This window comes from Tachyglossus aculeatus, chromosome X2, assembly GCF_015852505.1.
Source record: "Tachyglossus aculeatus isolate mTacAcu1 chromosome X2, mTacAcu1.pri, whole genome shotgun sequence".
In the NCBI taxonomy this organism is placed as follows: domain Eukaryota; kingdom Metazoa; phylum Chordata; class Mammalia; order Monotremata; family Tachyglossidae; genus Tachyglossus; species Tachyglossus aculeatus.
This window is the reverse complement of record NC_052100.1, coordinates 11,074,615-11,101,680: the sequence shown is the minus strand read 5'-3', so window position 1 is coordinate 11,101,680 and position 27,066 is coordinate 11,074,615. Positions and strand designations below refer to the sequence as shown.

The 27,066-nt window shown below is 41.6% G+C and overlaps 1 protein-coding gene across 2 annotated transcripts; it reads left to right on the top strand.

Annotated features, from left to right (window-relative positions):
- On the top strand, nt 1-26,445 carry LDLR (low density lipoprotein receptor). Of its 2 annotated transcripts, none has more exons than XM_038770760.1 (18): nt 1-192; nt 8,777-8,899; nt 9,890-10,012; nt 10,491-10,868; nt 11,400-11,522; nt 11,735-11,857; nt 12,460-12,579; nt 13,841-13,966; nt 14,970-15,141; nt 15,305-15,529; nt 16,282-16,400; nt 16,912-17,051; nt 18,929-19,070; nt 19,270-19,422; nt 20,207-20,401; nt 21,143-21,220; nt 21,697-21,854; nt 22,153-26,445. In XM_038770760.1, exons 1-18 carry the CDS (start codon nt 111-113, stop codon nt 22,186-22,188), a joined length of 2,616 nt encoding a protein of 871 aa, XP_038626688.1. In that variant the 5' UTR covers nt 1-110; the 3' UTR covers nt 22,189-26,445. The 2 variants fall into 2 exon arrangements, with proteins under 2 accessions (XP_038626688.1, XP_038626687.1); XM_038770759.1 differs by having other exon boundaries at nt 21,140-21,220.
- The last annotated feature ends 621 nt before the right edge of the window (nt 26,446-27,066 follow it).

Sequence of the window (27,066 nt, the reverse complement as noted above, 5' to 3'; positions counted from 1 at the left end):
TGGTAAGGTTTTCTCTTAAATTTTAAAGCTCCATTAAGGACAGACTATTGGCATTTGTACTGACTACTAAATAAAGGAGTGAAAAGAAAGCCAGGAAAGGAAAAGAAAGAATGAGACAAGTGAAATATATAGCAACGCTGGTGAGCTTGATATTAATTTTCATCCCGGATCAAACTGCTATGAAATATGCAGGTAAGGTTTACTTCTCAAAATTGCATTAAGATTGTATTATGAATGTGAGGAATGTTAAACTGTTTTAATAAAAAAAACTTTAGGTCCTATCGACCGCACAATTTTAAGTTCCGGTCCTCGCAGCAACTGCAGTGAACCTTTATAAATTTCATTAAGTTAGCAAGGATTAAACAGTTCGGTTATCCGTTTTTAGCGAACGTTTGGGAAGCTTCAAATCGATTTGACACTTAATAGACAACTCGAATATAGTTGAGATGATGGGGAACCATAACTGCGACTGGCTTTTAAAAGAGTATCTGGTGCAGGGTCATCATCATCAATCGTATTTATTGAGCGCTTACTATGTGCAGAGCACTGTACTAAGCGCTTGGGAAGTACAAATTGGCAACATATAGAGACAGTCCCTACCCAACAGTGGGCTCACAGTCTAGGAAGGTGGGGGAATAGGAAGGAGGAGGCCAAGAGGCAAATACACTGAAACAAGTTGCTTTCATGCAATAGTCGATTTTAGGTGGTTTGAGGGGTTGATCACCCCCTACAAGCGTTAATTCTCCTCAAGAGCCTCCTCCTTCCATTCATTCTTTTTGTCATTCATTCTCTCAAGAGGTGTGAGGGGGGAAAATCGTACTAAAGTGCCGGTAGGCCGAAAACATCTTATTCACTGAAAGAGAGATCCAACGTTCAGGTCCTGAGTGGAAAAGAATTAGGAAGGCTCGTTTTTCCCTTCACTTACTCTTCCTTCTCCTGGCGTGATTCCTTCCTTCAGCAGGCAACATTTCTCTTAATCGTCTCTTCATTCATTCAGTCGTACTTATTGAGCGCTTACTGTGTGCAGAGCACTGTACTAAGTGGTCATGGAGTTGAATTAACCGGCCATCGAAGTGGGAGTAACTCCCTGCGAGGTTGAAGTGGGATCTCCCCATCCGATTATCTCCCCGGTTTAACTTTAGAGAAGACAGCTGTGTGACTTTGGGGCAAGTCACAACTTCTCTGTGCCTCAGTTCCCTCATCTGTAAAATGGGGATGAAAACCGTGAGCCCCCCCTCGTGGGACAACCTGATCATCATCAATCGTATTTATTGAGCGCTTACTATGTGCAGAGCACTGTACTAAGCGCTTGGGAAGTACAAATTGGCAACATCTAGAGACAGTCCCTACCCAACAGTGGGCTCACAGTCTAAAAGGGGGAGACAGAGAACAAAACCAAACATACCAACAAAATAAAATAAATAGGATAGATAGGTACAAGTAAAATAGAGTAATAACCTTGTAACCTCTCCGGCGCTTAGAACAGTGGTTTGCCCACAGTAAGGGCTTAATAAATGCTATCATTATTATTATTTAGTAGCACGGCCGCAGGTGCTGCAACCGCCCGAACGGAATTAACCGTTTTTGGCGCCACTTGCGCCCATAGTTCTTAAACCACCTGTCACCCGCAGGGTCCGGGCCCCCATTTCTACAGCTACTTAAGGAGTTACCGAGGACTTTTGGTGAGGGAGCCTATTTTGGACAGTGAGGGGGCGAAGGGTGGCCTTTGCCACGCAACATGGCGGCGTTAAATCCCCTTCCGGCCGCTCCCTCAGCCGTGAGGGGGGCTGACATAGCTTTGGCTGGGCGTGTCACCCTTTGAGGTAGGGCGGTTTTTCGCCGGGGGGGGGTCGGGGTGGGGGGGGGGGGAGCGGCTGCTGCTTTTTCATTGGAGGCTGCCCGAACAGGCGATCCTCAGGCCACTCCCCTTGGCCAATAGGAGGGGGAGCTGACGAAGCGCGCGAGCCGGGGGGCGGGGCCTGAGCGAGGGCGGGGGCGCGGGAACTAGGTATCCCCCCCCCCCCCCCCCCGGTCCTGTCATGGATTCTGGGGAGTGTCACCCTTCCTGCCCCCCCCATCCGCCCTCTTACTTTGAGTGTAATGTTGGTATTTGTTAAGCGCTTCCTATGTGCCAAGCACTGTTCTAAGCGCTGGGAGAGATACAGGGTAATCAGGTTGTCCCACGTGGGGCTCACAGTCTTCATCCCCTTCAAGGCCCTACTGAGAACTCACCTCCTCCAGGAGGCCTTCCCAGACTGAGCCCCTTCCTTCCTCTCCGTCCCCCATCTTACCTCCTTCCTTTCCCCACAGCACCTGTATATATGTTTGTACATATTTGTTACTCTATATATTTTACTTGCACATATCTATTCTATTTATTTTATTTTGTTAGTATGTTTGGTTTTGTTCTCTGTTTCCCCCTTTTAATAATAATACTAATAATTTTGGTATTAAGCGCATACTATGTGCAAAGCACTGTTCTAAGCGCTGGGGAGGATACAAGGTGATCAGGTTGTCCCATGTGGGGCTCCCAATCTTAATCCCCATTTTACAGATGAGGTAACTGAGGCACAGAGAAGTTAAGTGACTTGCCCGAAGTCACACAGCTGACAATTGGCGGAGCCGGGATTTGAACCCATGGCCTCTGACTCCCAAGCCCGGGCTCTTCCCATTGAGCCACTGCTGCTTCTCTAATTATGGCATTTGTTAAGCGCTTACTATGTGCAAAGCACTGTTCTAAGCGCTGGCGGGGGGAATGCAGTGTGATCAAGTTGTCCCACGTGGGGCTCACAGTTTTAATCCCCATTTTTACAGATGAGGTAACTGAGGCTCAGAGAAGTTAAGTGACTTGCCCAAGGTCACACAGCAGACTTGTGATGGAGCTGGGATTCGATCCCATGACCTCTGACTCCAAAGCCCGGGCTCTTTCCACTGAGCCACGCTGTGAGCCCACTGTTGGGTAGGGACTGTCTCCATATGTTGCCAACTTGGACTTCCCAAGCGCTTAGTACAGTGCTCTGCACACAGTAAGCGCTCAATAAATACGATTGATGATGATGATAATCCCCATTTTACAGATGGGGGAACTGAGGCACCGAGAAGTTGCGACTTGCCCAAAGTCACCCAGCTGACAAGTGGCGGAGGCGGGATTAGAACCCACGACCTCTGACTCCTAAACCCGGGCTCTTTCCCCTAAACCACACTGCTTCTCTACGGGGTGCAGAGCGGTGTACGAAGCGTTTGTGAGCATTTTGAAGACATTTGGAAATTAATAGTCATATATTGGCAGTTATTGCAGTTAATATAACAGATTTTTTCCGAGTTATTCTTGTCCTGAAATCATTAACCTGTTCATAGCCAACTCTTTCAGAGAATGCTGCCTCAGGACATTTTAAAATAAATAATACCATAAAACATATTGCTGTGCACGTACAGCATGCCTTAGTGGAAAGAGCACAAGACTGGGAACAGGAGACTCATTCCAGTTTTGCCACTTGCCTGCAGGTTATCTGTCACTTAACTTTTGGGCCTCAGTTTCCTCATCTGTAAAATAAGGATTAAATATCTGTTCTCCTTTCCCTTTAGACTGAGCCCTCATGTGAGTCAGGGACTGTCCGATCTGATTATCTTGAATCTACCCCAGTGCTCGGCACAGTGTTTAATAAATACCGCATTTATTGTTATTACAAGGGAAGGGATGCAACAAACCTTGTGTTTATCGGTAAGCCAGTGAAAACTTTTTGTATATAATAATTATATTTTTCATTGAAACTTAGCTTAGTGTGAGAATGAATGCACGGTTCTTCCTCAGATGTTGAGGATTATAAACTGTAGGAAATCAAGGGCAACTATTATGTGTAATTATTACCTTCGTGATTTCATTTCATAAATATGTATAGGAATAATAATAATGATGATGGCATTTGTTCAGTGCTTACTGTGTGCCAAGCACTGTTCTAAGTACTGGGGTAGATACAAGGTAATCGGGTTGGACAAAGTCCACGTGGGGCTGCTTCTCAAATTGCTGTAGTCATTTCTGAAGAAGTACAGCTCTCGTTTCCTAAATTATTCCTTAACAACTTCCTGTGAAACTGCTTTATTTCCCTTGATTGTATGCACCAAGAATTCTCATTTGCTTAAAACCAATCGACCTGTTGATGTCCTCAAGGAAACCACCAGCTGTGTCAATTTTCTAACTGCCCTCACAACTAGCAGTGAGAAAATTTAATAGCTACGTTGAGCAGGCCACTTTCCAAAGCTTCAGTATTATCTGTGCTTCCCAACCGTTTCTAATTTTGTGCATTTTTTTTCATACTACAACCCATACCAAAATATAACCGTCCTAATTGCTACTGATGAGATACTTTTTTTAGATTAGTGCAAAATCTAGATCGTTTAATAGCATTAATTCCAATAGCAACCGACAAATGGATGACAGCTGCCTGAGTAGACTACATTGTGTAAGTAGAGCGTTTCTTAACTGTTCTAGACATTCTACCAAATTCTAAAAATTTCCCATCATATTGTATGGCTCCAACTGTGTGTTTAATTGATCAGTGGTGTTTATTGAGTGTTGCTGTGTGCAGAGCATTGTATTAAACTCTTGGGAGATTATAGTACGTTGGAAGATGTGATCTCTACCCACAACTTTACAGTCTAGTAGAGAAGTTTGCAGTTGGTAAAAATAACTATAAATTTTGTTCTGTAGGAAAGAGCAAAAGAGGGTAAAACAATTTCAAAAACGCTTTTAAATTTAGTGATGATTTTCTGATAAGACTCACTGTATCTCTCACTATCAAAGTGACTTTTCTCAAAAACCACCATAACATTTAGCATTTTATTTGCCTTTTCCTCAGCACAAAATTGTAAAGATCAGGTTTGCTGATTCATGACAAAGCCATGACCCATTTTCAAAAACCAGCTTTACCTTGCCTAGGGGATAGTTTCCACATTTCTGTAATCTCATAATGATAATTGTCAGTGGTATGTATTGAGTGCTTACTGCGTGCAGAGCATGAAATTAAGTCGTTATTACAGTACAATAGCATAGGCAAGAATCTCTGCCCACAAGGGATTTACGTTCTAGCTGGGGAGACAGATATTGAAATAAATTGCAGGTGGGGGAAGCAACTGAGTATAAGGATGTATACATAAGTGTCCTGTGTCCCTTTGTGTTTACGGGTTTAAGACTCAAGTGCATAGGTGAGACTGAAGGGAGTGAAAATAGGGTGGGAAATCTTAGGTTGAAAAATAGTACAGTAGTCAGTAACTGATTTTTTTCCACATTTTTTTATTTATGTTGAATGTCAAGCAATCTAAACTGGCATGTAGCTGGGAGAACAGGTGTTGAATCTTCATTTTGCAGATGAGGGAACTGAGGCACAGATAAGTGATTTGCCCAAGGTCACACAGCAATCAGGGAAACTGGGATTAGAACCCAGGTCTTCAGACTCCCAGGCCTGTATTCTTTCCAATAGGCCACGCTGCTTCTCACTAGAAGTACTAGTTGTCACTAGAAGCCAGATGAAAAGGACAGATTTCTTTGTCAGCCACTTTTTTTTTTTTAGAAGGTCCTTAACTGATCAGGAATTTCATGCTCTTGACCAACACCACAGCTGCTTCTTTATACAAGAGATGGCAAAAGTTCAAGGAAATGACTAAATCGATGTGAATCAAATTGGGACTTAAGCACATTTTGACTTTTGTGAGGAGGGATAATTGAAATGTCAAGTCAGGTCCGTGGGTAGTTGGATGACCAGCTTTTAATTGCAAGAAAATGGATGCACCAAAAAGGAGCTAATCTTTTTCCTCTTAGGAATAGTTTCTTTTTGACTCACATAACCTTAATCCATGTAGCCTAAAGACCTTGTACCATTTAGCATAAAGACTGCATACTGATTCTTGCTGCTTTTGGGGTTGTGTATTCAGAATATAACTACTTAAACTAGAGAAGTGGCCTATTTCAATGGTCCCCAAATGAAGGGTCCCCAATCTTGGATCTCCCTTTATACTGATTACCTTTTTGGCAGTGGGATTTGTGAAGAGGCTGCTTCTCTGAGCAGTCTGAGGAGTAGCCCCTTCAAAAGGCTGAGGCTGCCCTAAGTAGTAGTAGTAATAGTACCTATTAAGCACTTATTGTGTGCAGAGCACTTCACTAAGCACTTGGGAAAGAGTACACCAGTGAGAATTAAATATAAACCCTGTCCCTGGAGGGGTTAACAATCTTCTAGTGTCCTTGTCTCCTCCCTGAGCCTGCCCACCTGCAAAAGGGGCTCAAAGGGTTAATTCACAGACCCACCTAGCCCCTTTTTTAATGCCACCTCTGAATAGACAAGATAAGACCTGCATTGGTGTCACTTCTCAAAAGGTGTTTGTGACACCAGAGGAAAACATTTGGGAATCATTGTTTTAGAAAAATTAAATGACCTAAATTTCTGGACCTGTCTGCTGTATTTTGCTAGTCTTGTTCTCAAATGAGACATATATTAATTTATGAAATCTTCAATAAATAAAGACCTAATTCCTTGTTATCTTTCGAAACCAGATGGCCCCTTTTAGCTTCTTTAATTTTAATAGATTCTAAAATACTATTTACGATAATGGTGTGATCAAAAATGTTTCTATATATAGAAAAATATTACTTTTTTACAGTGATTGGAGTGTACATTATTTAAAAAACATACCATTGAAAAACCTTTCTGTACACCTAACCTCTTTATAGTACTAAAAATAGATTCTCCTATTTATTATTTCGTCTACCTCATCTCATGAAGTTCTAAATGCAAGTACTGTTAAACCTGAGTAAAGAGAATATCCACTTATTAAATCAAGAAAAGATGTGACAGAACACTTAAGTGTTGTTGCCCACATTTGCAAATTTGGGTACCTAACTGAAGCAGAGTGGGGATTATAGTTTGGTGAATTTGGGGCCATGTTGTTAACCAATGCAGAATTTTTGGGTCTACATGAACGGGCTGCCTCAAATAAGGCATAATTAGGTAGCCTTTCATTTCTCTTTGATTCTATAGACCCGATTTATGGTGATGTTATATTGTTTGCATGTCATTACCAATTACAGTTAGTTGCTGGAATTTTCCATTTCTGCCAGAACAGATCCTTTTGTTTATGTGAATCTCAACTCTGTTCTTTATTAATTTAACTTTTGTCAGAAATATGAATGAAAATATTTAAACGGTAATGTGAGAATTATAGGATGCATCTGAGTCATTGCTTTTAGACTGTGAGCCCCTTTTAGACTGTGAGCCCACTGTTGGGTAGGGACTGTCTATATGTTGCCAACTTGTACTTCCCAAGCACTTAGTACAGTGCTCTGCACACAGTAAGCGCTCAATAAATATGATTGATGCACATACATTCTCAAGAAAAGACAATGAGGGAATGATGGAAAGTAGTTTCTGTTCTGAGACAATTTAACAATATTTTCCCCTAAATTTATATTTTATAATGTATATTTTGTCATTTGTGTATTTGGGTGGAATTAATGCCTTAATTTTCATTGCTTAATTGTCTTTCTCTTTTGTCAGATTCTTTTTTTCTGGTTTGGTCTCTAGTACTTTTTATTTGTAATAATAATAATTGGTGTTTGTTAAGCTTTTACATATTCTGTGCTAAGCACTGGGGTAGATACCGGAAAGTATAGGTCAAACACAGTCCCTGTCCCATATGGGGCTCACAGTCTAAGTAGGAGGGAGAACAGGTATTGAATCCCCATTTCACAGATAAGGAAACTGAGGGACAGAGAAGTGATTTTTGCCCAAGACAAGTTACAAAATCTTAGAGACTTTGTCCTCTTTCTCTGGTGGAAACATATTTAAGTATATGCCTACTTTTTGTTGTAAGCTCTGTGAGGAAAAGTTGTTGATAATAAGAGTCTTAATGAAAAATTATTGAAATTTTGAGGGCCACAGTGAGGCCCTCAGTGGGTAGGTATGCTTTTCCAAATTCAGCAAAAGATGAAAAGTCAGTATGAGTTAGTGGAAAAGGCCAGGGCCTGGGAATCAGAGGACCTGGGTTCTAATTACTGCTCCACCACTTGCCTGATTTGTGACCTTGGGCAAGTCACTTTGCTTCTCTATGCCTCAGTTTCCTCATCTGTAAAATGGGGACTCAATCCATACTCTCCCTCCAACTTTGACTGTGAGCCCCATATGGGACAGGGACTATCTGACCTGATTATTTTGTATCTTCCCCTAGCAGAACACATAAGTGAGCACTTAATAAACATTACAATTAAAACCACTGGCTGTAATAGATCCCCTAATCTTGGGCTAGGCATTTTTCTTTTTCGGGGGTGATTAATAATAATCACCATTTTTGATAACTACTTTGCAGGTTATTTAAGGGTGAGAGAGGAGATTACAATGTTAGTGATGGAGTCTCCTGTTGCTCGACTGGAGCGTAATCCACATAAATGAGTTGAATATAAGGCTAGTGGTTTGCACAGTGCCACTCACCCTCTCTTCCTTGCCAGTCACATACCCACTAGGGCACAGAGTAGGTGGGCTGGGTGCAGCGCAGTGTGGACTGTTAAATCCCAATCTATGAGTCTGGCTAATATGACATGCATTTTAATTGCATTATGTAGCTAAGATTGATTCCGATTTGGCTATTCACTTCCAGGTAGTATCTTCTATTTAGCTCTCCCTTTTGACTGTACTAGAATAATGTTCTCATTTTACCTAGTCTGCTTCTGGATCATGTATTTTAATGTGGTGACTCTTTTTCCTCCTGTTTCATGTGCTTCCTAATTCTACAGCAGTGAACAAGTGTGGAAGAAATGAATTCCAGTGCAGAGATGGGAGCTGTATCTCTTACAAGTGGATATGTGATGGCACTGCTGAGTGCCTGGATGAATCTGATGAATCACCAGATACTTGCTGTGAGTCACTCTTGACATATTCGTACATAATTGAAACTACGAAACCGTGAGAAGTGAACCCATTTAGCCAAATTAGGGAATTTAACGTCCAATGTATGCTTGATTGGATATTTTTTTAGATACAAGTGTATTTCAGAGAAAAATCCATCAGTCGATGGGATTTATTGAATGCTTACTGTGTGCAGAGCATTTGGGAAAGAAGCAGCATGGTGTAGTGGATAGAGTGCGGGCCTGGGAATCATGGGTTCTAATCCTGGCTTGGCCACTTGTTTGCTGCGTGACCTTGGGCAAGTCACGTCACTTCTGGGCCTGTTACCTCATCTGTAAAATGAAAATTGAGACTGTGAGCCTCACACACAGGGGGACAGGGACTGTGTCCAACCCGATTTGCTTGTATCAACCCCAGTGCTTAGTACAGTGCCTGGCACATAGTTAAGCGTTTAACAAATACCATCATTATCATTATTATTATTATTATGACAATTAGAATGGTGTGGTTCAGTTTAAAATGGTTGCATTTGCGATGTAATTCTGGTGAGTTTTTAATGGATGATTCTCTACAAGTGTTGTTGGTCTTTTAAAAATAGTATTAAGCAGTTACTATGTGCCAGGCACTGTACTAAGCTCAGGAGTAGATACAAGCTAATCACATTGGACACAGCCCATGTGTCCCCCGTGGGACTCACAGATTTAATCCCCACTTTACAGATGAGGTAACTGAGGCACAGAGAAGCAAAGCGACGTACCCAAGGTCACAGAGCAGACAAGTGGTGGAGCCGGGATTAGAACCCATGTCCTTCTGTCTCCCAGGCCTGTGCTCTATCCACTATGCCATGGTACTTCTCTTTTGAACATAGTTAATTCCATCCCCATAAAATGGTTCTTTGTTGTGTTGTTCTTTCCTAAAGAAAAATAAAAGAAAACCTGGGAGAGGGTCTTGTTCCCAAACTGTCTGAAGAAAATGTGTGTTACTCTCTCTTTTTTTTATAGTGTCTGTAACCTGCAAGCCAGAAGAATTCAGCTGTGGCGGCCGTATCAACCGTTGCATCTCCTTATCCTGGAGATGTGACTCCCAGACGGACTGTGAAAATGGCTCAGATGAGGAGTTCTGCCGTAAGTATTCTCATGTTTGGGCTAATTTACTCTGAGTGAGAGATGATAACCCTGGTATATCTGGCTTGACTGACCCATCAGGATAACGGGGAAACGCCAGTGCCTTTGGGAGCCTTTTGGGGCCACATCTGGTTCCCAGTGGCTCTTTGAGAGCTACTTGGAGCTGGAGGGTGATAGTCAAAAGGTTAAAGAAGCTTCTGCTCCCAAGCCTTCAGGCAGGGGATTTTCCCAGGAAGGTTTTTCACAGCCAGTCCATCCCATAAGTATTCTTGAATATGCTAACTCCTAACACATCACTCCAAATTGAAAATGGACAATGATGTTGACTAGTCACGTTTTCTGTGAGATCAGTTATCTCATGCTTTTCAGGGTGTCGTTTGGGGACTTTGATCCCTAGGCTATTTGACGGTTTAAAGTGGAGATTTGAAGAAACGGTTAGGGTGTGGCTAAAAGTGACCAGATTTTTGTCCTTTCCTAGCTCCTAAAACCTGTGCCAGTGATAAGTTCCGGTGCCACAATGGAAAGTGCATCTCTCAAGAGTTTGTCTGTGACAAGGACAATGACTGTGAGGATGGGAGTGATGAAGAGTCCTGCCCTGTCCCTACCTGCAGCCCTGCCATGTTCCAATGCAACAACTCAGCATGCATTCCCAAGCTGTGGGTCTGTGATGGTGACCATGACTGTGATGATGGCTCAGATGAATGGCCCGAGAATTGTCATGGGCATGATAAAGTCAAAGAAGCTAAACCGTGCTCTCTCCTGGAGTTCCACTGTGGGAGCAAGGAATGCATCCACATGAAATGGCAGTGTGATGGGGATTTTGACTGCAAGGACAAATCAGATGAGCAGAATTGTGGTATGTCCAGAATTGACTGATTTTGGGGGTCGGAGGATGGGGGAAAGTATTAAAAGATTTCTAGAGCAGTATAATCCTTTCCCTTGCTACCGTGGCTCCAATCTAACATTCTTTTTCTGTGTTAACTATGTTTATCCCTCTAGACTGTAAGTTCTTTGTAGGCAGGGAACGTCTCTACCAACTCTGTTGTATTGTCCTCTCCATGGGCTTAGTATAGTGTTCTGCACCCAGGAAGCACTCCATAAATAGCATTGATTAGATTTCAAGTAATTCTACTATTATTATTTGTATTATTTCAAATCGTTGTATGGCTTTGTGTAGTGCCCAAGCCAGGGGTATGACTTGTTTAGATTGCTTTGTTTCCCTTCACTGTTTCGAGCAATTTGAAAATGTCCTCAATCGTGAAGCCCTTGAAAAGAAACTAAAGGAAACTGAGAACTCACTTTTTTGCAACATGTGATTATTGCATCGAGGCAACAGATTTAGAAAAAGAAATATCCTTTGCCCATCTCTGGCCTTTCACCTTTTCAGTAAAAGCAACCTGCCGCCCAGATGAATTTCAGTGCAACGATGGGACTTGTGTACATGGCAGTCGGCAATGTGACAAGGAGTACGACTGCAAAGACATGAGTGATGAGATTGGCTGTGCCAATGGTAAGTAAGCTATGCAGCAAGCCATGCTTATTCCTAAAAAGTGAATTTTTTTCAACGGCAACTTGGGAATGACAAAAGAAAGGAAGCACTCAAGGACTTTGCCATCTCTAAGAGTTTAGCTAGTTATCTAAGGGATAACTAAGGGATAAGCAGTGGTGGTGGCACTTAATGACATGTCATTTTTGTTTTGTGTTGTGTTTTGTTCATGACAGTAACATTGTGTGATGGTCCTAACAAGTTTAAATGCCACAGTGGAGAATGCATCACTCAGGACAAAGTGTGCAATGCCCATAGAGACTGCAGAGATTGGTCTGATGAACCTCTCAAGGAGTGTGGTAGGTACAGTTTGGGAAATAAATGATACTATTTTGTATTTGTGTGTGATAGGGGACTGAAATCTGGAGGCAGAATTGCCTTGGATATATAGCTAGAGCTTTGGGGGATGCAATCTACTGCATTTTGGGGTGAGAAGACACTAATTATAGAATTGAGAAACAGAGAACCAAATTTTTTCTCATACACTCGATTCTCCTATAACATGGGGGTTTCCTGCTGAACTGCATTTTCAGAAACTCACGCCATAGTATGCATTCCTCGACTTGCACCGTGTGCATTTGCGCAACTGTTTCCTGCACCACTGTAACTGTGTTTTATCTAGTTAGACACACGTTATCAGAAGAATATTCTCTAATTCCGTTTACGGTTTTCTGTCCAAAGTGAGTAGTAAAAGCACACGTGATGGAAGACCCGAATATACTTGGTTCTTGACCTTGGCGATGAGTTGCGAAAGCAGAGTGGTTCTGAGGTCGATAATTAACAGCTCCACTTGGAGAAATGTTTGTAGGAGAGAAGATGTCTAAAGATGAAAATTCTACTGAAGTTCGATCTAAAGCAAAATATCTGGCTCATGAGGTTTTTTCTGTGTTCCTTCTGGCAGGTACAAATGAGTGCCTGGATAACAAAGGAGGGTGCTCCCATATATGTAATGACCTCAAGATTGGCTACGAGTGCCTCTGCCCAGATGGTTTCCAATTAGTTGATCAGAAAAGATGTGAAGGTAAATTCCTGAGTAATTTATTCCCTTCCTTTCCATTACTTTTACTTTGGAGCTTTTCGGTGAGATTGCTATTACTAGTAACTCATATCCTTCATTTTTCTTTTCATTCTCTGTGGTTAATGCTACTCTCACGCTTTTTCTGACATTCACTTCTCAGTGGACAACCTTCCACAAAATAATTGTCCCTCCTCAGAGCACAGAATATACTGTATTTACTTGCATAATTTTGCCCCCACTTTTGGGGCATAATTTTCTCAACCCCAAAACAGGTGAGGGGCTATTAAGTGGGGAATTAAGGGGGACTTGAGATTATAACTCTCCAACTGCATGCTGCATACATTAGGCACTCAATAGCCCTGCCCACTTTGGAGTTCATACCTGCAGCATTCTGACCCTATCCCTCTTTCAACTCTGTTTACAAAAATAATCTTGTGTTTCCTTCTCAAAAATGAGTCTGTGTTTGGAGTGGGGGTTATGTGAGTGAATATGGTATTCAACTCAGCTGTGTGAAAGGCCCAGGTTATTACATTTTCATCAATCATATTTATTGAGTGCTTACTGTGTGCAAGGGACTTGGGAGAGTACAGTATAACAGAGTTGGCAGACATGTTCCCTCCCCACAATGACCTCAGTTTAGAGGGGAAGGCAGACATTAATATAAATAAATTTTGGCTATGTGCATAAGTGTTGTGGGGTGGAAGGAGAGGTGAATAAAGGGCGCAGATCCAAGTATAAGGATGTTTATGTTCATGTTTCCTATGGAATATTTTTCCCTTTAGTAATATTTGTGACAGAGAGCAGTTTAAGATGGCACTATCTCAAGCCAATCTACTCGCAGTGCTGCATTCTCTTTTATTTTCTTTTTGTTCCTGCCCTCCCGCCTGCCTGTAACTTCCTCCCCTCTCACATCTAGCAGACCACTGCTCTCTCCATCTTCAGGTCCCTTCTGAAATCACATGTCCTCCAGAGGCCTTCCCATCCCCTAATTCCCCTCAAATTACTGTAATTACTGTCACTTCAGGACATCTGAGTCACTAAGCGCTAGTGCTCTTAAGCCCCCGTTGCTATTATCTACATCCCTTTATGCTCTATTGCTTCTCTCTACCTTTAATTTATTTTTAATGGCTACCTCCCCTGCTAGATTGTAAGCTCTTTGAAGGTCTGCTAAGTCTGTTGCACTCTCCTAAGCATTTAGTACAGTGCTCTAAAGAGTAAATGTTCAGTAAATACTATTGATTGATTGATTGTCCCCGACTCATAGATATTGATGAATGCCAGATCCCAGAGACCTGTAGCCAGATCTGCAGGAATCTTGAAGGAAGTTACAAGTGTGAATGTAATGAAGGATACCAGATTGATCCAATCACCAAAACCTGCAAAGCAGTTGGTAAGCCTGCAAGTTCTAATGTTTTTCATTAATATGTCCCCATATTTAAGAGAAGCAAAGTGAATAAAAGAAAAAAGTAGGATAAAAGGGAGAGGAAAACATTCATTCAGCTGTATTTATTAAGTGCTTACTCTGTGCAAAGCACTGTTCAAGCTTGGGAAAGTACAATGCAACAAGAGTGACATTCCCTTCCCACAATGAGTTCACAGTCTAGAGGCGGGGAGACAGACATCGATACAAATAAATAAACCCCTAATAATTATGGTATTTCTTAAGTGCTTACTGTATGCCAAGCACTGTTCTAAGCGCTGGTGTAGATATAAGGTAAGCAGGATGTCCCAGTGGGGCTCACTGTCTAAATCCCCATTTTACAGATGAGGTAACTGAGGCACAGAGAAGTTAAGCGGCTTGTCCAAGGTCACACAGCAGACAAGTGGTGTAGGCGGGATTAGAACCCATGTCCTCTGACTCCCAAGCCTGTGCTCTTTCCACTAAGCCACACTGCTCCTGGACACCCTACCCCACATTTCATCACTTGACCTTTGCTACAGAAAACCAAAGTAAAATGACCTACATTTAATCCAAAGAATGGACTATTTACTCTCAAAGTTAGACAGTTAATGAACAACCAGACCAAAGAAACTTTTATTGAACTTGGGTTTGACAGTGAGGAACAATAACGTGCTGTGGGGTTTTTTTTTAAAGCTGCCCTGTTATTATTAGCCTCAGGGACCTTGTAGCATCGTTGCTGTCTCTTTCCTTAAAATGAATCCATGTTTTTCTTTTTCCCCAAATGTGCAAAATGTTTTGATTGCTATTTCTTTTTATAAAACTCTTCTCATTCAGGGCAGACATTTCTATAAGTACTGCCCTCTGAGACAGGTGAAATGGGAAGAATACCTCTTACAGTCATGATATGTGGTCTTCTGGAGTCACTCATTTCTTTGGATCTTAGATATGATCTATGCTGCCATTCTAAACTGCTTCTCCTTACACATTCCAGGCACTATTGCATACCTCTTTTTCACCAATCGCCACGAAGTGAGGAAAATAACTCTGGATCTCAGCGAGTACACTAGTCTCATTACAAATCTAAAGAATGTGGTGGCCCTAGACGTAGAGATTGCCAGCAACAAAATCTACTGGTCTGATCTAGCACAAAATAAGATCTACAGGTAAAGTAGGCTTGGTTTCACTTCCAGATTCCCAGTCTGTTTACCTAATCCATGTGCAGTTCAGTCCAAGCGCATAGCTATTTCCAAGGGACTGAATGGTGGAAAAACAGGTTGTTCAAAGAGCACTTACTCATAAGTCAGTGGCCTCTGTCTCTCTTTGTAGTGCTGAAATTGACCAGGCTCACAACTTCACCCACGACGCTGTAATCAGTGAGGATATTAAAGCCCCGGATGGCATTGCAGTTGACTGGATTCACGGGAACATCTATTGGACAGACTCAGTTCTTGGCACCATTTCTGTGGCTGATACTAAAGGCTCAAAGAGAAAAACACTGTTCAAGCAGGAATTTGCTAAACCCCGAGCTATTGTAGTGGATCCTATGCAAGGGTGTGTATTTCTAAAGATATATCAGTTTCGAGGGGGAAGTAGAAGGGGTTTACTGGTGGTAGTTGTGCCTGTGATTAAGAAGATGGTACGTGGATACAACGGTGTCAGCATTTCATTTTGCGGGCAGGGATGCTAGGGGGAATGGGGACTGGGAGGGTACAGGCTTCAAAGAGCTAACAGGCCAAGTAGCCATCATTTTGAGTCTTTCTCGGTCTTCACTGGAAACACTTAAAGTCGTGTGAGAAAGCACTGGGGGCAGTTGCCCCCACGGAGTTGGCATTCTTGGTGTTAATATACTTGTCTACACCAAAAACCGTTTTCAGGAGGCAGGTGGCTTTTTAATTTACATCCTAATATTTCATCCTGGTGTATACGGGGGTGGCCATACTGAAGCTTGAGAACTGCATGTAATTCTTCACTTGCCGTAGGGTTCGTACGTATATTTCTTATTAAATTAGTGCAGAAGTGGCAGGCTGCAGTGGGCCACTGAGTTAGCCCTTCCAGTGGTGGCCCCATCCTCTACCCTACCCATCTGGTTACTGTGACTCTTGGCTATATTAAGTTTTTAGTTCATGGCTCTTCCATTTATGAGTCTTGGCCATCTGTGGTGTCTGATGTCTTACCAAAAAGAATGAGTTCCCTTTTTTAAAAAAAAAAAATTCCAGCCCTAATGTATTAAGTCATTTAGGTGGAAGTTGTTCATTTCAATGTCTGTATGGCTTAGGTATTTACGTCCCCTGTTTTCCTCCTAGTTTCATGTACTGGACTGACTGGGGAACTCCTGCTAAGATTGAAAAAGGGGGTCTGAATGGAGTTGACAGTTTCCCACTGGTGACTGAAGAAATCCAATGGCCCAATGGACTCACTCTAGGTATGGTATAAACAGTAAAAGTGCATGTGCATATGGAGGAAAGAGCATACCTTTTTTGTTTTCCCTCTTATCCATGGGTCATAGTTTAAGACCCCAATATAGGATTATTCCAATTAAATAGATGCTTGTTTTGGGTATATGAGAACCAGGAGCTGAATGCTACAATTTTGTTACATTTAGCAAAGTCCCAAAATTAAGTTTAGCAATTTTAAAGATTCTTCAATTGTATCAGTAGTTTCACACAGAGAGGGAAACTTTTCAAACAGAAAATGTTGAACCAGATGCACTTGTAAAACTGCTTTTGGTCTTGGGGAGGTCGCCGGTAGTGACCGTAGTAACGAGATGTAGCAAAGCATGTTTAAAAAGAGACACACCATATTAACTCAGAAATTTTCCAAGGCAGCAAAACACCTAAAAGAGGGAATTCATTATCTCCCCATAACTCACCTAAATGGAACATCTATAGATATTTGAATCTTGTCCTCACTCTGTACTCTTGTGTTGGTGTTAGATCTTTCAAATGGACGTCTGTACTGGGTAGACTCGAAACTCCACTCGATCTCAAGCGTCGATGTCAACGGTGGAAATAGGAAGACAGTGCTTGAGAATCAAAATAAACTAGCTCACCCATTTTCCCTGGCAGTCTTTGAGGTGAGTCTCTCATTTAAAAGTACCTACAGGTCCACTCTCAATTATTTGCATGTGGATTATCTATTTTGTGGATTTGTGGTGAACTTTGATCTCTCCCTGGTACAAGCTTGCCTACCCTTGGACTTTTTCCCATGCTGTGGTATCTAGTCTGCAACAGTGGCTCTAAGCTCCTTTGTCACAGGTCTCTCTCCCCGCTCCCCCCGCCAATCCAAACAAGTCTTGGGTGCTGCATGGGTCAAAATTGGGGGCTTGACCCAAACTTGAGTTGTGGGCAGTGATTATAAGACCAGTAACTGGCCTCTATTTTTTCCTTTTGGCTGAACCTGACTTGGCTTAGCAGGAAGTAACATGGGTGTTACTGTATACTACGGAGCTTTAGTCCCAAATGGTGTACACAGACTTCTGTGCTTAGAAGCCACATGAGGCATGGGCCACCTCTCCTTTCAGTTGCTTGGTTTAACCCTTCAGGCTAGCCAAGGCCTGTGCAATACTCAGCCTCCTAGTGCTCCCCACAGGGGCCCCCAAACTAGCTCCCTTTCTGTACGATCCATGCTATCCCATCATTTAATCAGTCAAATAATAATTGCACTTGTTAAGCCCTCATTGTGTGCCAAGCACTGTAGTAAGCATTGGGGTAGATAGACGACAACCAGATAGGACACAGTCTCTGTTCCACATGGAGTTCACAATTAAACGATGGTATTTATTGAATGCATAATACAAAACACTTTTCTAGGCATCACACAGAGGTGGCTCGATACATTTGGTGACCCCAAACAGATCCCTCAAAATCAGGACTGCCCCTGGATGGCAGGGCTGTTTCCAGAGACATTTGGTTTAGGAAGTGAGGAAGGTCTAAGGAGCTTTCAATCTAATGGGGAAAGCAGAATGAATACAAGTACTCAATTTTGCAAATTTATATGAAAGAACAGCAGTTGTCATTGCCCTTCATTCTCAAAGATGGTGAAGAGTTCCTGTAGAATATGTAACATTTAGGATGAGGAGTGATGGACAGGGAAAATTATTGGGAAAATAACATTTTCTAAAGTTTCCTATTGACCATTCCTCACCCTGATTTCCCCATGAAAGCGTCCATTCCTAAATAGTTTTGGGAGAGGGAAATTTTAAATAAGCTAACCATCCTGCCTCATGAGCAGTTTTTCATTTTTTATGGCATTTAAGTGCTTACTATGTGTCAAACACTGTTCTAAGGTGTAGTTACAAGTTAATTAGATTGGACATAGTCCCTGTCTCAGATGAGGTTTACAGTATGAAAAGGGATTTTGAAGTAACTCATTTGATGACACTTAAATATGTTAGGGAGGAAATGGTGATTGAGTTTTAAGGATTTGCCTCTTTAATATTAGTAAGTCATTTGGATTGTTTGGATTGTAGAGCAGCAGCGTGGCTCAGTGGAAAGAGCACGAGCTTTGGAGTCAGAGGTCATGGGTTCAAATCCTGGCTCCGCTGCTTGTCAGCTGTGTGACTTTGGGCAAGTCACTTAACTTCTCTGTGCCTCAGTTACCTCATCTGTAAAATGGGGATGAAGACTGAGCCCTATGTGGGATAACCTGATTACCCTGTATCTACCCCAGCGCTTAGAACAGTGCTTTGAACGTAGCAAGCACTTAATAAATGACATCAGTATAATTATTATTACTACCTTACATGGTACAAAGTTCAGTGGCCTCATTTGCCTTAAACAAGAGGATCCTATCCTGCTTAACTGAGTGATTTGTGTACATGTGTCTACTTTCCTATCTGAGGTGGGAGTGGAAAAGCTAATTCATTTTAGCAGGCCTAATGTGAATTTTTTTTGTCCTGTGGGCATGATAGGCTGCTGGTTAATGGTACACACTTTTTAAATCATCCTTTAGGATAAAGTATATTGGACAGATATCATGAATGAAGCTATTTTCAGTGCAAACCGCTTCACTGGATCTGATATTAATGTGGTGGCTGAAAATTTAATATCTCCCGAGGGTATCATCCTATATCACAACCTGAGACAGCCTACAGGTAATGGCTGGCTTGAATGTACAGAATTTTGAAAGTTAATTTGAAACTTTTCTTTCTACTTTCCTTCTCTCCTTGAATGACCTGGCTTTACTTGGTGACTGATCTGTATATGGGTCATTCTTTCAGTTTTCTCTGGGAATGTGGTTGGACTTTTTGTTCTCCCAGCCATTTTATGCTCACTTTCTGTTCTTCCTCATAGGTGAAAACTGGTGTGAGAAGAATCATATTCCTAATGGAGGTTGCCAGTTTTTGTGCCTCCCTGCTCCACAAATCAACCAACACTCACCTAAGTATACCTGTGCCTGTCCTGATGGAATGCAACTAGCAGAAGATATGAGAAAATGTACCAAAGGTATAGGACTGGAGGAATTCAGCACTGCTGATTTTATTGTGGAAGCTTTAAAACTCTGGTTCTCAGCTTGGTTAAAGACTGCTCTTTTGGCAGGGACATATTCATTTTGCTCTGTCACGAGTATTTACGTGGGTTGAGGGAAGGGGCTTGAGTAATCAATCGTATCTGAGTGCTTAATGTATGCAGAGCACTGTACTAAGCACTTGGGAGAGTACAGTATAACAGAGTTAGGAGACACGTTCCCTGCCCACAACAAGCTTACAGTCTAGAGGGGGAACAGACATAAAAATACACGGATATGTACATAAGTGCTGTGGGGCTGAGGGAGGGGTGAAAAAAGGGAACAAATACAAGTGCAACGTAGGAGGGAGCGGGAGAAGAGGAAATGAGGGCTTAGGGAAAGCCTCTTGGGAGAAGATGTACCTTCAGTAAGGCTTTGAAGGTGGGGAGAGTAATTATCTGTCAGATAGGAAGAGGGAGGGCGTTCCAGGCCAGAGGTAGAATGAGAACGAGAGGTTGGCGGTGAGGTAGATGAGATTGAGGTACAGTAAGGTTATTGAGTATTATGGATTTGGCTTAATAATAATAATGATGATATTTGTTAAGCTCTTACGATGTGCCAAACACTGTACTGTCATGGCCCTTCTCCACAGGTAGTAAATCATGACGGTGGTGCCCTAACGCACTTTCTGACAATAGTCCAGGAACTGTAGAGAATATATAAGAAAGTAGGACTAATAACCACATACACTATAATAAGACAAAGCCATTGTACTTCTTTTAGGTGCTGTATCACCTGCTATTTCTACCACGAGAAGCACAACACAGCAGATGACCACTCTCACTCGATTGGTAGCAACTGTTACATCCTCGACGCAGAAAACCAGACTCCAGCCTTCCACTACTGAATTATCGATCAAGCACCCGAAGGGTTTCCCTGATCTTACTACACCAGAGATGGTCACACTGTCTCAACAAGGTAAAATTTAGGCGTTCATTTAATTGTATTCATCCACTGAGTTATTAAATCCAGCAAACAATTCCATAGTTGGACTCATTGGCATAAGCCTGAAACCTGGAGCCCCAAAGGAAGCCTAAGGAAAGGGGAGCCCCCCCGCCCCAACTAGTGTGTAGGTGATAGGGTACTTATAACAATCGTCCCACTCACAGTATACCATAATCAAGCTGGGCAGCAATCAATTAATCATACTTTTTTTTTTTGAGGGGTTGAGGGGAGCTCACAAATTGGGAATGAGGAGAGAGACTTTTTGGGGGATGCCCTCCTTTCATGGACCCTCTGCTGGGCCGGGACTTCTTGGGTGGAATATACGCCCTTCGGGTTGATAGCGTTGTTTACCGTTTTAATAATAGCAGTGTTTAGTGAGCATTTGCTCTAGGCTAAAGCACTGTGGCGGGTGCAAGACTATCAGATCAGACATACTCCCTGTCCAACCCGGGGCTTACCATCTGAGGGAAGGAGAACGGGAATTTTATCCCTATTTTACAGCTTAGGAAACTGAAGTACAGAGACCCTAAGAGACTTGCCCAAAGTCGCAGAGAAGACCGGTGGTAGAACTGGAATGAGAATCCAGGCTCCTGACTCTTAGTTCTCTGCTGTTTCCACCTAGGCTACCCCGCTTCCTATTTGGAGTTAGGTACAACTAGATTATTTGCTTACTGTAATTTGGAAGTGCCTGATGTTCAGTTTTCTCTCCAGCAGCGCAAAGTGATATTGCTGCGGAAGCAAATCAGGAGAAGCAAAGCAGTCCTACAGCTCTGTCTATTGTCCTGCCACTAGGTAACGTAGAGCCCTTTTAAGAATTAAATGAACCTTTACGTAGACTCCAGGGCCCCACATGACATCGGTGGATTTGCAGTTTTACCTCTGTGGATCCACTGTGTCCTCTATTGATTTATAACATCAAATCTATAATTTTGGTTGCTGAACTAGGAAGAGTGGTTCCCAAACTCATTCATTTTGGGCATCTGATGAAATGTCAGTGAGCCATTCACCCACTCGCTGGTTTGTGATTTTGCAATTTCCTCAGGCCTTTGAGCGAGCTCCCTTTGCCTTTGCAGGCTCTGGGCCTGGAGGACTTGGTTAATTTCTTTCCATGTTCTAGAATTACCAACCATCCTGTTTGGGGGCAGTGCCATAATAGGAAAATTGAAATCCTTTTGTAGTTTGCAAATTTAGTGTGCATTTTAAAAAAATTCCATCTTTCACCAGTAAAAGCGGTACGATTAATGTTTCTTCCTCTTGCCTTTCTGTAGTTCTGTTGATTTTAATTTGTTTTGGTGCCTTCCTTGTGTGGAAGAACTGGCGACTCAAGAACATCAACAGCATAAACTTTGACAATCCAGTCTATCAGAAAACCACTGAGGATGAGATTCATATCTGTAGGAGTCAGGATGGCTACACATATCCTTCGGTAAGATATGTTTCTACACCTGCTTTTTCCCTAATTCTGAGTCCTGCCGTAGCTGCTACTGAAACTGTCATCTTAATTCTCCAGCCTTTGATCTGATTGTTCAAGTTCAGTATAGTCCAGAAATAATTTGAATCTGATCAAGAGAGTTCAATATCTACTCAGGGCCTGTGGATAGCCAGTGGCATCTTTCCTGGGATTATGCAGGGTTGGTTTGTTGTGTTTTTGTTGTTGTGTTGGGTTTTTTTTGTTTTTTTCCAAGACTGGTGGAAAAGTAAACATTTCCCATTTTTATTGACAGAGACAGATTGTAAGCCTGGAAGATGATGCTGCATGAAAGCTACCCACAAAGTGCCTCTGCCCGAATGCTGCTGCTCATTTATGGGAATAGAATATATTTTCTTTCCCCAATTTTTTAAACATCTAACTCACCATATGACAAGTTTCCTGGGTAATTGGGGTCTCCATACTTTGGAAGGAATGAAAAGAGAAATCGCAGAAGAATGAACGCTTGGAGTAGGCTGGGTGAAGTTTGACTGTCTGCTTGGATTTTTGTTTTATATATTTATTTTTGTAGGCAATGCAGTCAATCTTCTGGCAGCGGACTTCTATTTTTCTTATAGGGGGAGCTTTTCTTACAAATGAAGGAGAAAGAGGAGAGGGGAAGAAAAGTGGTGAAATGATTCTCTGGATGTAAGGCCAGTCATCCCAATCTTCTTCAAATGGGACTTTTCCCTCCCAAGTTTAAGGGAGGTGTTTTCCTAACCAAAGGACTAACAGACAAGGAACTGCAGCAGAAGGTGATCAGTGGACTGATCTGAAGCAGTGAGTTTAAAAACAAAACCAGGTGCTAATTTTGTGGTCAGTTACTATGCACATGCACAACACATATATCCACACATACACACACGCACATACACACCACTCCCCTGCCCCTTTCTCAGGAGTGCAAGTGTTTACTTCTATCTTGGAACTCTGCCGCTTAGTACAGTGCTCTGCGCACAATAAGCACTCAGTAAATATGATTGAATAAATGAATGAACTCTAGGGTAGATGACAGGGTTTAGCCTTGGTTGTGCTCAGTTCCCTCCAGATTACAAATCCACTCAATTCTGAGATGGTTGCCCAGATAAATTGCCCAGAATCTAGTTTGTAGTTGTTGTCAACCAAGACAAAATGATTTTAACAGCAGCAGATAATGCCCTGGCAAGACCGTTGTCATCATGATCCCTTAATATTTATTGGGCACCCATGGTGCCCAGTGGGTACCATGCCAGGTACCATACAGAACATAGGAGAGACATAGGGACCAACTTCTGCCAATTTACACATATGCTCCTTACCCAAAGCTCTCTCCTTTTTTTACTCCTTTTCCAGGTGTGAATTTTATATTTCTACCCATGCGTTTCCCCCTTCCCTTGCACTTTTTTTCAGTTCAGGGTTGTATATTTGTAAAGTTTATATATATATATATATTTTTTACTTTTGCACTGTTTTCTCCCCCCCCCTTGTATATATTGTTTTTACAGATAATGAGGGCTAAAAGGAATGAAAAAATCCCCTATTAACAACAACAGTATCCTTGTATTTCCTTTGTGCTAATGTTTTATAGACCAGAGAGAGATGCTGGGATTAGAGAGCTAGCATGATGTCCAGGAGACAAACCATAGTGATTTATATATTAAAAAAAAAAGAAAATTTTTATTGCCATTGTCTATTTGCTTCTAGTCTATATGCCATTATGTCTGTGCTTTCAAAAAAGCTTATATTGATTAAAAGGAGAGGGTTAATTTTTCTTTTTGGAGCCATTAAAAGATGTGTGCAAATGATGGGAAAAAATTCAAAAAGTGGCAGCAGGTAGTAGACCTGAAGCTTAAGAGAAGATGGCAAACTTAACGTTCCTGGTTACAGATGGTCCCTCCTCCCCGTTAGTGGTTCGGAAGGAGTTGCATATGTACACTACGGAAAGACAAAAAGCACTAGAAACCCCTTTGCCTGAAACTGTGAAAGATTTTCTTCTTCTTAAGGGTATAAATAAAAAAATGTACAGTTAAATGTTTCTTTGCACCAAAAAAAGCCTTTTTTGTGTATTCTTTGGAGTATCCATTGGAATATAATTTGTAAAAAGAAAAAAAAAAGGATTTATTTATTATTTTTTTTCAAAGTCATGTTGCTGTCTTTTTAAGTTACTCATCCTCTTTGGCTTTCTGTTGTTGAGGTAATTTTATTCTGATCTTGTTGTTTGCACCTGCGTGGCAGGACCACTGCCTTTTGAAAACAATAGCGTCCTATTAAATGTAGAGCTTGTCTTTGGAATGGATGTCAGATTTTTAACAGACTATATGAAATGTTTTTGAAACCTAATGTCTTTGTCATCATCAATTACAGTTCTAAAATCATATGATTACTTTAACATAACACACACTGCTATTCTGCCTCCCTGTGTTCCCTTCATTTGAATTCCTGAAATATCTCTCTGGTCAGTTCTATTTTATCTTTGTAAATTAAATCCAGAAAAAAAATGTTTCCCCTATTTGAAGAAATAAAGGATATAGATATAGTGATAGATGCAGTTAAAGTCATTGAGTTGTTATTGTAGAAGTGTCTGGTAGTTTGTTCAGGGACGTCACCCTTAACCTGTGAACAGAGGGCAAACCCACTGTTATTTTTCTGGTTGTCAAGAAGGGATTGTCATTCTATAACCTGGCAGCATGTGCTTTACATACATTTCTCTGTAGTAACGTTGTCAGCAGAGGCATCGGCCATGAACTGTCTTCTGTAAAGCTATCGTGATTTTCCTTCTTGACCTGTAGAACACTATGGATTTCTTTCTAAAAGTGACTTTGATACTTGCCTTTATGCCTAAAGACTTTATCTAGCTAAATTATTAAAATGACGCCAAATCTCCATGCACTATAATCTTACTCTGGCTTTGAGTTTTTGCTCAGCAGATATTGATGTATGAACTAGTGAGAACTGTTGTACTCGATTGTTAGCCCTGATTGTGGACACAGATGCTGTTTCACTTGCGAGTTTATTTTTTTACACTAGACTAAAGGTTATTAAAGGCTTTGCGTGCCACCTCCAAGTATGCACAATGCTTTCATGCTTAATGTAAAGAACACAGCATTGTAAAAACACAACTTAGCTTTTTATCTGTAAATTGGGAGATAGCATTCATAGGCTGTCGCCTATTCTGGTCTCTATATAACATGATTGTAAATTGTAACCAAAAGTGTGATATGTTGTGGAGCTTATATCAATTGTTGAAGATTGGACTCTTAGTCCAGTGATAATTCTCTAATGATAATCATACCAAAGCCTTACAGTGTGAAGGGGCCTCATTCAGATTGGTTAGCTGGACAGAAGTGCCCTGTAGATCTACTCTGGGACATTTGAAAAGATGTTTTTTAGTTCTAATACTTGGTCAGGATTCAGAGTGAATGTTCTCTATGATGGAAGTGAATGCTTATAGGTAAAATACCAAGTAGACACTTCCCTAGCCTATTTTGGGATGGGTCAAATTATTCTCCTTGCAGGAGACTTTGGCTGGAGGAAAAAAAAGTGCCAGCCCATAGGACTGTACCATTCGTGATTTTATTTTTATTATATTTGTTAGTGCTTCTACAAATGATAGGGTGAGCCTCAGCAGCTTTAGTTGGAGAACTGTAGGCATGAATTTTTTTTAAACTCTGCAAGACAAGGTTTCTATACAAATTTACTTGTGAAGGGTTTTGTTAGTCCAAACTCACTTGCAACTGTTAGTAACAGTAGCCAACAATCCCACCCTAAAGTCTCACTTAGGTAGGATGGTTGGCGTTCTAAAGCAAGTACTCATTCAGAAGCTAATACCAAAAATACAGTTCTTTCACCTCTTGCCCTCCTGCTGCAGCTTGCAGTAAGAAAGGCACGATGGAAACATATGTGCTAGACTGATTTCTTATTTTCCCCTTCTATTTATTCAGTCTTTTATTTTGGTATTTAAGTGCTTACTATGTGTGTCAAGCACTGTTCTAAGCACATACAAGTTCATCAGGTCAGACACAGTCCCTGTCCCACATGGGGCTCACAGTCTAAATTGGAGTGAACATGATTTGATCATAATTTTAGGTCAGCTTCATTTTTTCCTTCCCTGTTGTAAATCAAATTTTGGAAGGGAAAAAACTCTTCTACCTCTATTTGGTATAACTAGTGTCTCTAGTGAAAGTTCCTTCTAGAAAAGACCTACTTTCTTGAAAATTTCAAGAGCATGTTCCCATCACTGTATGATTCTTACAAACCTACACAAAAACATCTATTAGTGAAGGCACAGAATCCATAAAACTAATTCTACCGTATTTTTTACATTTATGTCTGCCAAGCTGGAAGGCAACATTGAGTAGGCTAGAAATTTATGCAAGTCCTGCCTCCTTCAGACATGACTTCATGAAGTCACTGAGGGAGAGAGTAGCCATTGTTTCAGGGAGAAGGATTCTGAGGGCCAGCATGAGGACATTTTCTGAACTGTGGTTTATTACCTTTCTTATTCTGTACCTGTTTAAAATTGTGTTAAATTTGTTTCAAATTAGATTGATTAAATGCATCTTAAAATCCACTCAGCTGTTTCTCCTTGTTTTAGCTGATGTTCTGAGGGACTTTCTTGTAGTCATGCTCAAGCCCTCCAAGGGAAAGTAAAAAAAAAAAAATACCAAGACCAGTGAATATGGTGGCTGGAGGCCTTGAGTTCTGGTTTCTGCTTTCCTTCTGTGTACTGTGTGGCTCAGGGGCAAGCACTCCCCCTCTATGTGCTTTTAGTTTCATCCTCTATGATGGGTCAAACAATCAGCGAACCAACCAACTTTTTTTACTTACTCTATTGCATGCTCCCAAGCATAGTACAGTCCTCTCACTCTACTCCAGTGCCCTCCTGCTCCACCCCACCTCACACACTCATCAACTTGAGTTCCGTCAAGTTTATCTTGCTGGCTTCTCTGCCTCCCAGCCTCTGACAGTGGGGATCCCTCCAAGTTCAGTTCTAGGTCCCCTTCTATTCTCCTTCTACACCCACTCCCTTGGCAAACTCATTCACTCTCATGGCTTCAACTACCATCTCTATGCAGATGATTCCCAATCTACATCTCCAGCCTGGACCTTCTCCTTCCCTGCAATTTCACATTTCCTCCTGCCTTCAGGACATCGCTACCTGAATGTCCTGCTGACACTTCAAACTAAACAT